The sequence below is a fragment of the Tursiops truncatus genome, chromosome 2 (assembly GCF_011762595.2).
Source record: "Tursiops truncatus isolate mTurTru1 chromosome 2, mTurTru1.mat.Y, whole genome shotgun sequence".
In the NCBI taxonomy this organism is placed as follows: domain Eukaryota; kingdom Metazoa; phylum Chordata; class Mammalia; order Artiodactyla; family Delphinidae; genus Tursiops; species Tursiops truncatus.
Window position 1 is genome coordinate 125,162,285 of NC_047035.1, and position 19,229 is coordinate 125,181,513.

The 19,229-nt window shown below is 36.9% G+C and overlaps 1 protein-coding gene across 1 annotated transcript in view; it reads left to right on the plus strand.

The window, feature by feature from the left end:
- The window catches only part of CERS3 (ceramide synthase 3), a 124,004-nt gene that overhangs the window by 24,402 nt on the left and 80,373 nt on the right, over positions 1 to 19,229 (plus strand). The window contains exon 3 of the mRNA XM_019945767.3: positions 15,042 to 15,159. Coding sequence (XP_019801326.1) covers positions 15,042 to 15,159 — 118 coding nt within the window. The remainder of the gene's footprint in view (positions 1 to 15,041; positions 15,160 to 19,229) is intronic.

Consider the following 19,229-nt stretch of genomic DNA (forward strand, 5'->3'; position numbering starts at 1 on the left):
CACAATGAAATACTCCTGGTGGCAAAAGAGAGTAAATTAATATCCTTTGGGAGTATAGAAGACATGGCTTAAGGGAATGATAGCAAATGTGAACTTTTCTTAACTATCAAAAATTCGTATAAATTTGACACAGTGTTTCAGCATATCCTATGGTATATGTATCACAAGAACGCTTCCTTCTTTTGTCCTGGACTGTGTTTGTGTTACACCTCCTCATTCTAGGAAGTGACCAGGAGTTGTGATTTGGCTGGCTTATTTTTATCTTTTAGTACTAACCAGGAGCCATTTAAGATGAGGAAGTAAGGGCCCTTCCCAGAAAGGAGTAGAGAGACAGATGGATAAAGAACAAACAAGTAGATCATTTGAAAGTGACTGACATTTGCTTTGTATTTAGAATTTCCTTTCCTTACAAGTTTTACCTTATGTTTTAATTTTTTTGGTGGGGAGGGGTCTAGAATAACAATTTCTAACTAGTATATCCAGACTCTTCTATACATTCTTTTTTGTGTCTGAAGTATGATTTAGAGAGGATCTAAGCTACTCAAATTTAAGCACTTGTGGAATAAGCACATTATCTCAGAGTAAATTATGGTCCTGGAAGAGTCCAAGGCAGGGATGGGGGTGGTAAAATCAGAAGGTAATCTTTTTGCTTTTACTTAATGGTACAATGAATAGATACCCCACCTCTACCATTTCCACTGAGCAACATGAGGGCGTGATGGGATTCTTTAAAGAAGGGTAGGTGTAGCAGTTTACAGGAGTTGAAAAAGGATTGTTGCTAACCGTCTTCAATTGAAACAGTCTCAAAATAGTACATTGGACTTAAATGTTATCTGAGACTTGCATTACTTCAGATATTTTGTTCTCTCATATAAAACCCTCTGATTAAATCTGGTCAAAGAGCCTTTCAAACCTTAGGAAATGGGAATCAATCTTAATGGCAATAGGCTATTGTTTCTGTTTAGGAGAAGTATTTAAACTTCACATGCTTTTTTTTTTTTTTTGCTGTTCGAGGGCCGCGGGCCTTTCACTGCTGTGGCCTCTCCCGTTGCCGAGCACAGGCTCCGGACGCGCAGGCTCAGCGGCTATGGCCCACGGGCGCAGCTGCTCCGCGCGGCACGTGGGATCCTCCCAGACCTTGGCATGAACCCGCGTCCCCTGCATCGGCAGGCGGACTCTCAACCACTGCGCCACCAGGGAAGCCCTCACATGCTTAATATCAGCCTAGGCCTGCCTTCTTTTTTATTCTACAAAACAATATTGAAAAAAAAAATATGTGGGGCGTAGTGCTCTGGGATTCCTTGGCTTTTGGCTCACAGGTAACTGATGTAGTGCTAAAGGAAGAGCGGGCTATGTGGGTGTCTGAATGAGGCCATCTGAGGGCTCAGTTCTGCAGTAGTAGCAAACCTGAGACTCATTCCCTGGTAATTAACCTAACTTTGAACCATTTACATGGGAGCAGAAGTTCACGTTCTCTTTTCTTCCTCTTGGACTTTTCCCTTCTATTCTATATCAATAAAATGAAAGTTCAGGAAATTTCATCTTAGTCTAAGGTCCTTCTAGAGCTAAGATCTGTCATTTCCCTCTTCAGTTCAGTTTATCAAATACTTATTGTGCTTCTTTATTCTCTCCTTTTTCAAAATAGGTTTTTAATTAAGTACCTATTCATATTTATTTACACTTACATAACATGAATTGATTGATTTTCTAGATTTCTTTGAAATGAAAGGATAATGCTAAAGTAGAAAACTGTACTTATATACTTCCTCTGTTCTACTGAAAATGTTATTTCTGTCCTTGAAGCCTGGACATGTTAACAAACAGGACCATTATTTCTCTTTTTTTTTTTTTTTTCTTTCTTTCTTTCTTTCTTTCTTTCTTTCTTTCTTCCTTCCTTCCTTCCTTCCTTCCTTCCTTCCTTCCTTCCTTCCTTCCTTTCTTTCCTTTCTTTCTTTCTTTCTTTCCCTTTCTTTCTTTCTTTCTTTCTTTCTTTCTTTCTTTCTTTTCTTTCTTTCTTTCATCTTTATTGGAGTATATTTGCTTTACAATGGTGTGCTAGTTTCTGCTTTATAACAAAGTGAATGAGTTATACATATACATATGTTTCCATATCTCTTACCTCTTGCATCTCCCTCCCTCCCACCCTCCTTATCCCACACCTCTAGGTGGTCACAAAGCACCGAGCTGATCTCCCTGTGCTATGTGGCTGCTTCCCACTAGCTATCTATTTTACATTTGGTAGTGTGTATATGTCCATGCCACTCTCTTACTTTGTCACAGCTTACCCTTCCCCCTCCCCATATCTTCAAGTCCATTCTCTAGTAGGTCTGTGTCTTTACTCCTGTCTTACCCCTAGGTTCTTCATGACATTTTTTTTTAATTCCATATATATGTGTTAGCATATGGTATTTGTCTTTCTCTTTCTGACTTACTTCACTCTATAAGACAGACTCCAGGTCCATCCACCTCATTACAAATAGCTTAATTTCATTTCTTTTTATGGCTGAGTAATATTCCATTGTATATATGTGCCACATCTTCTTTATCCATTCATCCTCTAATGGACACTTAGGTTGTTTCCATCTCCTGGCTATTGTAAATAGAGCTGCAATGAAAATTTTGGTACATGACTCTTTTTGAATTATGGTTTTTTCAGGGTATATGCCCAGTAGTACAATTGCTGGGTCATAATGTAGTTCTATTTGTAGTTTTTTAAGGAACCTCCATACTGTTCTCCATAGTGGCTATACCAATTCACATTCCCACCATCAGTGTAAGAGTGTTCCCTTTTCTCCACAACCTCTCCAGCATTTATTGTTTCTAGATTTTTTGATGATGGCCATTCTGACTGGTGTGAGATGATATCTCATTGTAGTTTTGATCTGCATTTCTCTAATGATTAATAATGTTGAGCATTCTTTCATGTGTTTGTTGGCAGTCTGTATATCTTCTTTGGAGAAATGTCTATTTAGGTCTTCTGCCCATTTTTGGATTGGGTTGTTTGTTTTTTTGTTATTGAGCTGCATGAGCTGCTTGTAAATTTTGGAGATTAATCCTTTGTCAGTTGCTTCATTTGCAAATATTTTCTCCCATTCTGAGGGTTCTGTTTTGGTCTTGTTTATGGTTTCTGTTGCTGTGCAAAAGCTTTGAAGTTTCTTTAGGTCCCATTTGTTTATTTTTGTTTTTATTTACATTTCTCTGGGAGTTGGGTCAAAAAGGATCTTGCTGTGTTTTATGTCATAGAGTGTTCTGCCTATGTTTTCCTCTAAGAGTTTGATAGTGTCTGGCCTTACATTTAGGTCTTTAAACCATTTTGAGTTTATTTTTGTGTATGGTGTTAGGAAGTGATCTAATCTCATACTTTTACATGTACCTGTCCTGTTTTCCCAGCACCACTTATTTATTTTTATTTTTTTAATTTTAATTAATTAATTTATTTATTTTGGGCTGTGTTGGGTCTTTGTTTCTGTGCGAGGGCTTTCTCTAGTTGCGGCGAGTGGGGGCCACTCTTCATAGTGGTGTGCGGGCCTCTCATTGTCGCGGCCTCTCTTGTTGCAGAGCACAAGCTCCAGACTTGCAGGCTCAGTAGTGTGGCTCATGGGCCTAGTTGCTCTGCGGCATGTGGGACCTTCCCAGACCAGGGTTTGAACCCGTGTCCCCTGCATTGGCAGGCAGATTCTCAACCACTGCGCCACCAGGGAAGCCCACAGCACCACTTATTGAAGAGGCTGTCCTTTTTCCACTGTACATTCCTGCCTCCTTTATCGAAGATAAGGTGACCATATGTGCATGGGTTTATCTCTGGACTTTTTATCCTGTTCTATTGATCTATATTTCTGTTTTTGTGCCAGTACCATACTATCTTGATTACTGTAGCTTTGTAGTATAGTCTGAAGTCAGGGAGCCTGATTCCTCCAGCTCCGTTTTTCGTTCTCAAGATTGCTTTGGTTATTCGGGGTCTTTTGTGTTTCCGTACAAATTGTGAAATGTTTTTTTCTAGTTCTGTGAAAAATGCCAGTGGTAGTTTGATAGGAATTGCATTGAATCTGTAGATTGCTTTGGGTAGTAGAGTCATTTTCACAATGTTGATTCTTCCAATCGAAGAACATGGTATATCTCTCCATTTATTTGTATCATCTTTAATTTCTTTCATCAGTGTCTTATAATTTTCTGCATATAGGTCTTTTGTCTCCTTAGGTAGGTTTATTCCTAGATATTTTATTCTTTTTGTTGCAATGGTAAATGGGAGTGTTTTCTTGATTTCACTTTCAGATTTTTCATCATTAGTGTATAGGAATGCCAGAGATTTCTGTGCATTAATTTTGTATCCTGCTACTTTACCAAATTCATTGCTTAGCTCTAGTAGTTTTCTGGTAGCATCTTTAGGATTCTCTATGTAGAGTATCATGTCATCTGCAAAAAGTGACAGCTTTACTTCTTCTTTTCGAATTTGGATTCCTTTTATTTCCTTTTCTTCTCTGATTGCTGTGGCTAAAACTTCCAAAACTATGTTGAATAAGAGTGGTGAGAGTGGGCAACCTTGTCTTCTTCCTGATCTTAGTGGAAATGCTTTCACTTTTTCACCACTGAGGACGATTTTGGCTGTGGGTTTGTCATATATGGCCTTTATTATGTTGAGGAAAGTTCCCTCTATGCCTACTTTCTGCAGGGTTTTTTTTTAATCATAAATGGGTATTGAATTTTCTCAGAAGCTTTCTCTGTATCTATTGAGATGACCATATGGTTTTTGTCCTTCAATTTGTTAATATGGTGTATCACGTTGATTGATTTGCATATATTGAAGAATCCTTGCATTCCAGGAATAAACCCCACTTGATCATGGTGTATGATCCGTTTAATGTGCTGTTGGATTCTGTTCACTAATATTTTGTTGAGGATTTTTGCATCTATGTTTATCAGTGATATTGGGCTGTAGTTTTCTTTCTTTGTGACATCCTTGTCTGGTTTTGGTATCAAGGTGATGGTGGCCTCGTAGAATGAGTTTGGGAGTGTTCCTCCCTCTGCTATATTTTGGAAGAGTTTGAGAAGGATAGGTGTTAGCTCTTCTCTAAATGTTTGATAGAATTTGCCTGTAAAGCCATCTGGTCCTGGGCTTTTGTGTGTTGGAAGATTTTTAATCACAGTTTCAATTTCAATGCTTGTGATCGGTCTGTTCATATTTTCTATTTCTTCCTGATTTAGTCTTGGCAGGTTGTGCTTTTCTAAGAATTTGTTCATTTCTTCCAGGTTGTCCATTTTATTGGCATAGAGTTGCTTGTAGTAATCTCTCATGATCTTTTGTATTTCTGCAGTGTCAGTTGTTATTTCTCCTTTTTCATTTCTAATTCTATTGATTTGAGTCTTCTCCCTTTTTTTCTTGATGAGTCTGGCTAATGGTTTATCCATTTTGTTTATCTTCTCAAAGAACCAGCTTTTAGTTTTATGGATCTTTGCTATAGTTTCCTTCATTTATTTTTCATTTATTTCTGATCTGATTTTTATGATTTCTTTCCTTCTGCTAACTTTGGGTTTTTTTTTTTCTTCTTTCTCTAATTGCTTTAGGTGCAAGATTAGGTTTTTTATTCGAGATGTTTCCTGTTTCTTAAAGTAGGATTGTATTACTATAAACTTCCCTCTTAGAACTGCTTTTGCTGCATCCCATAGGTTTTGGGTCGTCGTGTCTCCATTGTCATTTGTTTGTAGGTATTTTTTTATTTCCTCTTTGATTTCTTCGGTGATCGCTTCGTTATTAAGTACTGTATTGTTTAGCCTCCATGTGTTTGTATTTTTTACAGATGTTTTCCTGTAATTGATATCTAGTCTCATAGCATTTTGGTCGGAAAAGATACTTGATACAATTTCAATTTTCTTAAATTTACCAAGGCTTGATTTGTGACCCAAGATATGATCTATCCTGGAGAATGTTCCATGAGCACTTGAGAAAAGTGTGCATTCTGTTGTTTTTGGATGGAATGTCCTATAGATATCAATTAAGTCCATCTTGTTTAATGTATCATTTAAAGCTTGTGTTTCCTTATTTATTTTCATTTTGGATGATCTGTCCATTGGTGAAAGTGGGGTGTTAAAGTCCCCTACTATGAATGTGTTACTGTTGATTTCCCCTTTAATGGCTGTTAGTATTTGCCTTATGTATTGAGGTGCTCCTATGTTGGGTGCATAAATATTTACAATTGTTATATCTTCTTCTTGGATCAATCCCTTGATCATTATGTAGTGTCCTTCTTTGTCTCTTGTAATAGTCTTTATTTTAAAGTCTATTTTGTCTGATATGAGAATTGCTACTCCAGCTTTCTTTTGGTTTCCATTTGCATGGAATATCTTTTTCCATCCCCTCACTTTCAGTCTGTATGTGTCTCTAGGTCTGAAGTGGGTCTCTTGAGACAGCATATATATGGGTCTTGTTTTTGTATCCATTCAGCCAATCTGTGTCTTTTGGTGGGAGCATTTAATCCATTTACATTTAAGGTAATTATCAATATGTATGTTCCTATTCCCATTTTCTTAATTGTTTTGGGTTCGTTATTGTAGGTCGTTTCCTTCTCTTGTGTTTCTTGCCTAGAGAAGGTCCTTTAGCATTTGCTGTAAAGCTGGTTTGATGGTGCTGAACTCTCTCAGCTTTTGCTTGTCTGTAAAGGTTTTAATTTCTCCATCAAATCTGGATGAGATCCTTGCTGGGTAGAGTAATCTTGGTTTTGGGTTTTTCTCCTTCATCACTTTAAATATATCCTGCCAGTCCCTTCTAGCTTGCAGAGTTTCTGCTGAAAGATCAGCTGTTAACCTTATGGGGATTCCCTTGTGTGTTATTTGTTGGTTTTCCCTTGCTGCTTTTAATATGTTTTCTTTGTATTTAATTTTTGACAGTTTGATTAATATGTATCTTGGCGTGTTTCTCCTTGGATTTATCCTGTATGGGACTCTCTGTGCTTCCTGGACTTGATTAACTATTTCCTTTCCCAGATTAGGGAAGTTTTCAACTATAATCTCTTCAAATATTTTCTCAGTCCCTTTCTTTTTCTCTTCTTCTTCTGGAACCCCTATAATTCGAATGTTGGTGCATTTAAGGTTGTCCCAGAGGTCTCTGAGACTGTCCTTAGTTCTTTTCATTCTTTTTTCTTTATTCTGCTCTGCAGTAGTTATTTCCACTATTTTATCTTCCAGGTCACTTATCCGTTCTTCTGCCTCAGTTGTTCTGCTACTGATCCCTTCTAGAGTATTTATTTTATTTATTTATTTATTTATTTTTCTGCAGTACATGGGCCTTTCACTTCTGTGGCCTCTCCCTTTGCGGAGCACAGGCTCCAGACGCGCAGGCTCAGCAGCCATGGCTCACAGGCCCAGCCAGTCCGTGGCATGTGGGATCGTCCCAGACCAGGGCACGAACCCGCGCCCCCTGCATCAGCAGGCGGACTCCCTGTGCCAGGGAAGCCCGATCTAGAGTGTTTTTAATTTCATTTATTGTGTTGTTCATCATTGCTTGTATCTTTAGTTCTTCTAGATCCTTGTTAAATGTTTCTTGCATTTTCTCTATTCTATTTCCAAGATTTTGGATCATCTTTACTATCATTATTCTGAATTCTTTTTCATGTAGACTGCCTATTTCCTCTTCATTTGTTAGGTCTGGTGGGTTTTTATCTTGCTCCTTCATCTGCTGAGTGTTTTTCTGTCTTCTCATTTTGCTTATCTTACTGTGTTTGGGGTCTCCTTTTCGCACGCTGCAGGTTCATAGTTCCCGTTGTTTTCGGTGTCTGTCCCCAGTGGCTAAAGTTGGTTCAGTGGGCTGTGTAGGCTTCCTGGTGGAGGGGACTAGTGCCTGTGTTCTGGTGGATGAGGCTGGATCTTGTCTTTCTGGTGGGCAGGTCCACCTCTGGTGGTATGTTTTGGGGTGTCTGTGGACTTATTATGATTTTAGGCAGCCTCTCTGCTAATGGGTGGGGTTGTGTTCCTGTCTTGCTAGTTGTTTGGCGTAGGATGTCCAGCACTGTATCTTGGTGGTCGTTGAGTGAAACTGGGTGCTGGTGTTGAGATGGAGATCTCTGGGAGTTTTTTGCCGTTTGATATTATGTGGAGCTGGGAGGTCTCTTGTGGACCAGTGCCCTGAAGTTGGCTCTCCCACCTCAGAGGCACAGCACTGACTCCTGGCTGCAGCACCAAGAGCGTTTCATCCACATGGCTCTCTTCTCTTCGAACCTGCTAGGCACTGGTTTGGCCCAGACCTGCTGGGATCAGACGAGACCACATAATTTGTGCCGTACCTGCCAAGGAGCAAGTCTTCTTTAAATTAATGCTTTGACTGTAGATATGATCCTCATATCCACAAATATGCTATGGATGTGTATTTTTATCCATTGTGTATACTTATCCACCCTTTATCTCTCACATGATTCCCTAGAGGGGAATGTTATACTTTGTTTGGCTTTGAGATTGGTTGTATTCCCTTACTGAATAAATCTTCTTTTCTTAATCCTGCTTTGCTTTTTTATTTTTGCTAATTTCTTCATTTCTAATATTTGAGGAGATAACATTGAGTGAGTGTGATTGAGAACCCTGCCATATTAAACCATTTTGTATTTGCGTTATTCTACTAGTAAAGACAGTGAGTGTTTTCTCCAATAAAAATTTTTAACTAGTAGGTTAGATAAATGACCCAATTCTGTTATTTATCCAAAATCCTGTCATATATGTTTTTTGAGTCTTTGTTAGTTTTAAGATCATCTAAGTTTTTGTTTTATTTGGAACTTTTATGCAGAGGGGGAGTTAATCATATTCCTTGAACCACAGCATGTCTTTGGTCTGTATTAGATCTCTTTTGATTGATTGACTGATTTCAATTAACTTTTTCATTAACTACCTTTTATCCTCATTTCCTAGTCCTGTTGCCATTCTTGCTGTAGGTATTTGATGGCTTTTTGTTTGTATAACCCAGTCAAACATGAGAATGAACATAAAGTACATGTATTGTTAGTTGACATAAATGGTATAGTAAGAAGACCTTCTTCCATATCTTCTTTTTTTTTTAATATAGCACTGTGCTTTATGATCTATCCACATTGCTCTGTGTACATATGGTGCATAATAAGTTTGTTTTTTATGTCTCTGAAATGTATAGGTCATTTTCAGGAGAACTTAGGCCATCTGGAAGTTGGATTGGCTTATATATTTTATCAGAGTATTTTAGGAAAATTTTTTTATTTTTATTTTTTTATTTTTGGCCATGCAGTGTGGCATGTGGGATCTTAGTTCCCTTATCAGGGATTGAACCCATGCCCCATGCATTGGGAATGTGGAGTCTCAACCACTGGACCGCCAGGGAAGTCCCTAGGAAAATTGTTATTCAACTCCGTGGTTATAAACAATGAATTTAAGGGTTAAATGATCATTCATAACTAAAATTTCCAGCATTTAATTAAACACAGAAACTTCTAAGTAAGTACTAGAATAGCCTGACCCGGCAGATAATGGAGCCTTTGTTAGAAATGAAGGAAGAATAGGGACATATCATGCTTTTAAAAAATCATCTTTACTGAGGTATGATTTACATACAAGAAAGTTCATCCAAAATTTGACACATTTTGACAAAAGTAAACAGTCATGTAACTATCACCACGATTATGATATAGGAGATTTCCATTGGCTGAAAACACCCCTGTACCCTATTCAGTTAATCCTCTTCCTACTTACTATCTCCTCACAATCACTAAAATGCTTTCTGTCAGTATAATTTTGCCTTTTCTAAGATTTCCTATAGATGGAATCATATAGATTATAGTCTTTTGTGTCTGATTTCTTTCACTTAGCATAATGCTTTTGAGATTTTTTTCATGTCATTATATGTATCAATGATTCCTTGTCATTTCTGAGTAGTCTCAACATATTGATATATTGCAATTTATTATCCTTTAATTAGTTGATGGAAATTTGGATTCTTTACAGTTTTTGGCTATAATGAATAAAACTTCTCTGAATATTTGAATAGAAGAATTTGGGCATATGCTTTTATTTCTCTTGTTAAATTGCTAAAATGTTCTTCAAAAGACATTGTTAATGTATGTGTATCTATACAATAGATTATTTGGCAATAAAAAGGACTGAACTCCAAATGCGTCCAAATACATTGATGTATCTCAAAAACATTAAACTCAATGAAAGAAGCCAGGCACAAGCAACCACATATTGTATGATTCCATTATGTTAAATATCCACAAAAGGTACAGCTATAAAGACAGGAAGTAGATTAGTGACTGCCTGTGGCATGATTAACAGGAAAGAGGGACTAACGTAAATATGTATGAGGTATTATAGTGGATGATGAAAATGTTCTAAAGCTGACTCATGGTGATAATGTACAGCTTGGTAAATTTAATAAAAAAGAAAAAAATCACTGAGTAGTATACTTGAAAATGGTGAATTATATGATATGTAAAAATGCATTAATTGTTATTTTTAAAAGATGTCAGTAAAATTAAAAGATAAGACAGACTAGGAGAAAATGTGAACAAAACATATATCTGATGAGGAACTTAAATTCAGAATATATAACTCAATAATATATTAAATTCAGAATATGTAACTCAATAATAAATAACTTGATTTTTTTTAATGGGCAGAATATTTGAGCAGAAACCTCACCAAAGGAGATATACAAATAGCAAGTAAACACATAAAAAGATGTTCAACATCATTAGTCATTAGCAAAATGCAAATTAAAACCACTACACACTGAAAGTTAACAAAAATGTCAGAGTAAGGGCCTCTGAAAATTTTCTCCTTCCTAAAATCAGAAAACTAGCAAAAACTGTCAAGATCAACTTTTCAAAATTTAGAATTAGTCAAAGACTTGCAGCAATCTGGAGAGTGTTATTTAAGAAAAATAGCTGACTGTTGGAAAGAACAGCAAGCTTTGTGGCATTTTAACTTGCCCTATTTCTGTCCTTACCTTTCTTCCTCTGTGATAGTCTTGAAAAACCAACAGCCCACAATTTCAGTGGAAACCAGCAGCCTGGCAGCCGTTGAAGGAAGCAGAACAGAGTTGGAGCTCCTTCAAAGCATCATTCCCAAAAAGCTGTCATTATCTGACCTGTCTAGTGGTTCCCTGGAAGGGCATTACTCACAAGCTGTCTTTGTTTGCCTTTTTCCTTGGGGAGAAGAAGGGTGCTTGTCTAAAACAATTAAATGCAATCGATTAACTTTGGAACTGCCTGAGGTAATGGATAGCAGTTGGGGCAAACAATAAACTAACAGCTTTTCTTTTTAAAGGATAAGCTGGGAAATGATATGTCCATAGGGGGTTTTGAAAAGCTCTGACTTATTCTTGGAAATTAGAAGACCACTTGAATTTGTAGAGCTTTGGGCATGCCCAGGGCCATCCACATGCTCAGGTAAGACCTTAGTAGACCTTAAGTTCTCACCTCTGGATGACCTTGAGGCTCTGTGCAAACAGGAAGTGAAGGCTAAGGCAGAGTTGCCCACTATCTTAGTGTTGAAGGTGTGCCCTGAAACATACACAGAGCCCCTTGGTAAACACTGGAAGACTTATTGGTTCCAGGCATTTAAGGAAATATCTGTCTAATCATTAGGAGACCACTAAGCTAACCTAATAGATACTTTAGTGCCCACACATGACAAAGAATACAGACTTTACAGATCAGTTCAAAAATGTAAACAAACAAATGGACAACAACAAACTCTGAGTATGGGGATAATCTGATTTCCAGAGTTGTCACATTATATTATTAAACTTGTCCACTTTTCAACAAAAAATTATAAGACATGCAAAGAAACAAGAAAGTATGGCCCATACACAGGAAAAAAACAGCAATCAATAGAGTGTCCCTTACAAAGCCTAGATGTTGGACTTCTTATTAGACAAGACTTTAAGTCAGCTATTTTAAATATGTTCAGAGAACTAAAGAAAACCATGCTTAAAAACTAAGGAAAGAATGAGAACAATGTCTCACTAAATTAAGAATATCAATAAAGAGATAAAAATTATAAAAAGAAATCAAATAGAAATTGGGACTTGAAAAGTACAATAACTTATATTAAAAATTCACTGGAGGGCCTTAACAGCATATTTGAGCAGGCAAAAGAAAAAGTCAGCAGTCTGAGGAAAAAAAAAAATGTAGAAAAACAAAGAGCCTCAGAGACCTGTGGGACACCATCAAGCACAGCAACATATGCATAACAGGAACTCCAGAAGAGGAGGAGAAAATGAACAGAATTGAAAATATTTGAAGAAATAATTGGCTAAAAATTTCCCAAAATTTGATGACAAACATTAATCTATATATCTAAGAAGCTAAACAAATTCCAAGTAGGATGAACTTAGAGAGATCCATATCTAGATACATCATAAGCAAAATGTTGAAAGACAAAGAAAGAATCTTGAAAGCAGCAAGAAAGGAGCATCTCATCACATAAAAGGGATCCTCAGTAAGATTGAATTGATTTCTCATCAACAACCATAGAAGCCAAAGGCAATGGGAGGACAAATAAAAAGAAAGAAAAAACTGTCAAACAAGCACAACTATCCTTCAAAATGAAAGAGAAATTAAGACATTCCCAGATAAACAAAACCTGGAAGAATTTGTTGCTAAGCAGACCTACCCTATGAGAAATACTAAAGGGAGTCCTACAGGCTGAAATTAGAGGACACAGACATTAACTTGAATCCACATGAAGAAATAAAGAACACCAGTAAAGTTACCTACATAAGAAATAAAAAGAAAATATAAATGCATTTTTTGCTTGTAACATGTTTTTCTCCTATCTGATTTATAAGGCAACTGCATAAAATAGTAATCATAAATGTATGTTGATGTGAACACAATTTATAAATATATAATTTATATGACAGTAACAGCACAGAGAGGAGAGATCATGGAATTTTTGTATAGTGCTGAAATTATTTGGCTATTAATCTGAGCTAGGAGGTTATAAATTAAGATGTTAATTGTAATCCCTAGATGAACCACTAAGAAGGTAATTTTTAAAAACAGTAAAAAAAAAAAATTTAAAAAGTACGCCAGAATATCTATTTAACACAGAACAAGATAGTAATAGAAGATATGAGAAACAAAAAGGCATAAGCTATACAGAAAATAAATAGCAAAATGGCAGATATAAATCCTGTCTTATCAGTAATTAAATGTAATTTACATTAAATGTAAATGAATTAAATACTCCAACTAAAAGGCATAGATAGGAGGACTTGATAGATATATATGATCCAACTATATGGCTTCTACAAGAGAAACACTTTAGGTTCAAAGAAATAAATAGGTTGAAAGTAAAAGGATGAGAAAATATATACCATGCAAGCAGTAACCAAAAGAGAGCTGGAGTGGCTATACTAATACCAGACAATTTAACAGCCTTTAAATTGTTATTAGAGACAAAGGACATTTTATACTATAACAGGGTAAATCTATCAAGAAGATATAACATTTATAAATATATATGTAACTGGCAACATAGTCCCAAAAACGTGAAGCAAAAACAAACAGAATTGAAGGGAGAAATCGACAATTCAACAATAACAGTTGTAGACTTCAGTACCCCATTTTCAATAATGGATAGAACAACTAGGCAGAAAATCAACAAGAAAATAGAAGACTTGATTAACATTATAAATGAACTAGACCTAACAGACATCTGTAGAGCACACCACCAATAATAGCAGAATACACATTCTTCTCGTGTGCACAAGGAACATTCTCCAGAATAGACCACGTGTAAACCATAAAACAAATCTCAATACATGTGAGAGGATTGAAATCGTACAAAGCATGTTTTCTGATCACAATGGAGTGAAATTAGAAGTCCATAACAGAAGGAAATTGAGAAATAAGCAAATATGTGGAAATTAAACAGCATACTTCTAAATAACCAATGGGTCAAAGGAGAAATCACACGGTAAATTAGCAAATAGTTTGAGATGAGTGAAAAAGAAAGCACCATACGAAAACTTATGAGATTCAGCAAAAGCAGTGCTTAGAGGGACATTCATAGCTGTAAACACCTATATTTAAAAAGAAGAAAGATCTCAAATCAATACCTTCTACCTTAAAAAACAAGGGGAAAAAGCAAACTAAATTTATAATAAGCAGAAGTTAGGAAATAAAAACTAGAATGTAAAAATCAATAAAAACCACCACACATGCAATAGAATTGCAATAGAATTTAAAATTAAAAAGACTGGCAATACCATCTACTGGCAGAGATATGGAATAACTGGAACTCTGGCACCTTATTGATGGGAATGTAAAATAGTGCAGACACTTTGGAAAACATTGGGCCAGTTTCTTATAAAGTTAAACGTATACTTGCCATACAACCCATCAATCCCTTTCCTAGATATTTACCCAAGAGTCATGCCATTTTTCATAAGTTAGAACTTCAAATAGGGACATAATAATTTCTTGAAGATAGTATCACCAAAGAAAACCATAATAACAAAACTATTATTTATTTTAATCCCTGGTAGTCTTAAAAATGAAACTCTAAGTAAAATGGCTTATCTCAGTTCCTGGATCTTGTATATAAATATATTTGGGTTTACATAAAATGGATTTTAGAACTGTGCAAGTACAGTTGACCCTTGAACAACAAGGGTTTGAACTGCAGGCTCCACGTATAAGCAGAATTTTTGCAATAGTAAGTACTACAGTACTAGATCTACAGTTGGTTGAATCCATGGATGTGGAACCTCGGATATGGAGGAACCACTTACACGGGGGCTGACTATAAGCTATACAAGGAGGATTTTCAACTGTGCTGCTGAGGGTTGACACCCCTAACCCCCATGTTGTTAAAGAGTCAACTATATTTTATTTTTTTAAGTTATTGCGTGTATAAAAGTTCTCAAATTTTGCTATCTTTGAGTTTCTGTAAGGCAGATACTGGCTTTAGATAGCCCAATGACTGATCTTTCATTTGGAATCTAAAATTACAGCTTGAGTTTTCTGGTGACATTGTGAATTCATTCTCAGATTTTGAACTTACTTTTGTTCATATTTTTGTAGGTTTATTGCTTCACCTCTAGCAAAAACAATTGGCATTAAAGAGGAAGTCCGAAAGAAGATTATACCAAATACTGTTCTAGAGAATTTTTTCAAACATTCCACAAGGAAACCATCTCAAGTAAGTACAGATTCTTCGTTTTTGGATTTTAAAATCTCCTTTCTTAATGTTTCAATCATCTGTGGTTTACCTTATCTGTGCAAAAAAATCTGTTTCAGTTGAGCAGCAAATGACTTGAATCATTTGATTTTTTTTTCTTTATTGATAAGTTATACAGCATTCTGAGCATAATATAAAATGACAAATAAATATTATAATATAAAACTACAAACATTGCTAGTGTTGAATGCTAACAATCAATGCCATAATTTGGGTGTACATGTCAAAATTTAATTTTTAATGGTAGCATATATACAAATATACTAATGAAAAAAGATCATTGTTAAGGCAGAGTTGCCCATATCTGACACTTTTGATAATTGTGACACCATCAATATACACTACACACACTATGAAAGTGTCTATTGGGTGGCTTTCCTGAGCAGGACACTTTACTTTATCCAAGGCCTCGAAATACTCAGAAATATACTGTGCCCCTACCCACTCCCCAGAGATAGAACAGTTAGGAGAGTCACAAATCTCTTCTCAATATGAGATGTACTTGATGAAATGTTATGGTGCACTGCATGTTTACGCCACAGAAAATGGCTTTAACCTAAAAGTTATATTTAAAAATAATAGTGTCTAAGCAAGGCTAGTTATACCCCCATATTTAAATGAGAGATGAAATAAAAACTTCTCCAAAAGTGGCACACCCTCTATGATGAATACAGACATCTCTCACCAGTAATTTAAAAGTCAAAAGTATGTGCTAACACAATTTTAGGATAAATAGATTTTTAAGGTCCTGAACTTGTCTGCTGAATTCACTTGCTTTTCCTATGAGCCTTTCTATCACTGGTCTGGTGGGCTCCCTGCACAAAGAAGCCACGTTGAGGTCTGACCACATAGCACCAGGCATCATGTTCAGAGTTGTTCACAGCTAGCCAGCACTGTCTCTAACTTGTTCTGCCCTCAACTTCTGCATGTGCCTTTTTTTCTAAAATGAGGACAGTCTGACAAGCCATCTCCACGTGTTCTTTATTTCCTTGTGCTCTAAAAGACTGCAGTCATTCATCTAAATACTGTTGTTACCACTGGTGATAATGCCTAAACATCATTTCATGTTTTTCAGACAGGAAATTATTTAGCTGTGTTTATGAAAAGTTAGGACTCTTTCAGAGAGTCCTTATTATCCTTCTCTGTTTCTCTCTGAGAATAACTAACCTTGGTAATACCTTGCAATAAAACATGAAGAACAGTGGTAGCTATCATTTACTTGCTGTGCTTGCTGTACAGCTTTTTAGGATATTTTAAAATATGTAGAAAATTTGGCTCTTATCAAGTTTCTCTGCTATGGAGAGAAATTAGCCATGTGACAGTTAAAGAAAGACTAAGAAAAGCTGAAAGAGATTTAGAGATTAGGTCATCTTTCCTCTTTATGATCAAGATGAGGAAACTAAGGTCAACAGAGGAAATGACCTGTCCTAGGTCATGCAGCTAATCAGTGGCTAAATCCCCAGCTGGACCCTGGCCCATGGCTCCCTGTCGAGTGCTGTTTCTACTATGCCCAAATGATGTCTTTATCTGTGAATAGAATGTTAAAAATATATTTCAGAGTCTGGAGCTGTGTGTGTAAGTATTTGTTCTAACTCAATTGACAGTACACCATGGCTTAGTGTAGATATAATTTGGACATTTGCATCAAGTAAAAGAAATGTTATATATCAACTTCAAGTGTTAGAAAGCTTCCTCTACTAAACCATGAAGATGAAGGGACATAATTAAAACACCTAATTTATATTGCTCATAGATTACAAAATCAAGGCAGTATTTGTATAACAGATCAAGATGACAAGTTGGCCAGTAAAATGCCCATAGAATAAAAGTACTAGAACTTCGGAAGATAGAAGAATATAGTAGAGGAATGCAAAGCACCTGCCTTAAGAGTGATTTCAGATGTGGAAACAAAATAATATCACAATACCTCCACACATTAACTTGGCCAGTGTCATACAGATAGCATTTTTGCTTAATTTATAGCTGAAGTAAGACAAGTTGCTGGGAGGACTAAAAAAAAATTTTGTGCTGATTCAAGGGATGGGTGGGTATTCCGAACCTGTAATCTCAAGGCACTGCAGTGGTAATACAGGTACCTAACACCTGACTTTATTAAAAGAAACTGCGGACACAAATCTGAGGATGCTTCTTCAGCTGCAATAGACTGTACCAATAAAAACAAAAACATTTCAGTATATACAGTATCAATTCTGGACTGGTTAGCACAGAAGGGTATAACATGGTATTAATGAGGTCCAAAATGCTGTACACATGAACCTCCATTGGGAGTTGTTTTGTTTTGTTTTTTTCATTTTAAAAAATTTTTTAGCTGCGCCATGCGGCACGTGGGATCTTAGTTCCCTGAACAGGGATCAAACCCACACCCCCTGCATTGGAAGCGTGGAGTCCCTGGACTGCCAGGGAAGCCTCTCTATTGAGAGTTTTGATCTGCGATTTCGCACACTTCTTTTGTGACTGTGTATGTGCAGCTATGTGTCCACTGTTTTTATATGTGCGTGTTTCGCTCTGTGTGTATCTCAATGACAACTTCAAGATGTACTGAGAGAGAACCATGATAACATACCAATATCTCTGGCCAGCAGATCAATTTTCCTGCTGTTGGTAAAATGAAGGAACAGCAGAACTTATTAACTAGCCCATTTCCTCAGAAAAATCATGTTGAGAACTGCTGCAGAACAAATGAGTGTGTAGTTCTGTAAGATGTCTAAAGAAAATGTGGTGCCATAAGGCTGACATAAAGCAGGTATTGTGGTCCACGGGGCATTCCAGTTTGCTAGCTTGTCTCAACCACAGATTCAAACATTTTTAGGGCAAACAGCTCTCTAGTCCAGTTTATTTTATGGGTGAGAGTCAAAGAATTCGAGTGGCTCCTCCACAGTCCCAGAGGGTTGGTTTTTGCATCAAGTAGCCAGGCCTCATAGCCCCATTTGGTGCTCTTCCTTCAGGCCACACTACTTCTCCCTGAGGTTCTGCTTGAGAGCCTTTCCCTTCTACAGACACACACTCTATCGTGTCAGGCTAAAAACATGGATTGTGAGAAAAGACTGTGTGTGGAGGTGAGCAAATTAACCACTCTGAGCCTCAGTTTCCCCTTCTGTGAGCTGAGCATGTTAACAGCACTTACCTCACAGGACTCTCAATTCAGAGATTGAATTGAGTACTTAGAATAGTGCCCAGCACACACTCAAGGTCAGCTGTTGTTATTTGTAGTCTGTGTCTATCATATAGACTTCTCCAGGAGCGTTCTCAAATATGTCTTCCCAACTTAAATTATCCCAAGAGAATGTCATTTGTTTCCTATTTATGCTTGTTTGTATTTCCATAACATCTTACACAATTTTCTGTACATAGTAGGTGTTCAGTAAAATGCTTGTTTCGTGTATCATTAACAAAATACTACTAAAGACTTTTGTTTGCAAGATGATTTCTATCCCAATAAAATTGTAGGTCTATGAGGCCAGTATTGCCAAGACTTTCAACCAGATTCATCTGTGCTCCAAATCAGAAAAAAAAAAATGCTTCAGATCATGTTTGATCACTGTCTTCTAGAAGCATTTATTCAGCAGGTATCTGTAGAAATGATGGGATAATAAAATTGGATTCTTCTCAGATCTGGGAAAATTCCAGTGTGAGGACAGGGACTTTGCTCACTGCTGAACACCGTCTCCACCTCTGCTCACTCCTGGCACTTCATTCTTTACACCTGCAAGAGGGAGACTTCAAAATGCAAACATTCTGTAACCTACAGATAAATTCCAGGCAAGGCCCTTCTTGCTGTGGCCTTAGCCCCATCTTTCCTCACCTCTCTGTATGTTTCCACCCTGCAAGGCCTCTATCTGTCCCTCAAGTGCCCCCAACTCCCCCATGTTCTCATCTCCAGACAACCTTACATGCTGCCAGGACACTCCTTCTTCATCCTCTCCTTCTTGGGGCATTTTTCAGGGTTCAGCATAAGTGTAACTTCCAGGAACTGCCTATGTAAAGTTAGGTCCCATGGTACCGTTATCCTC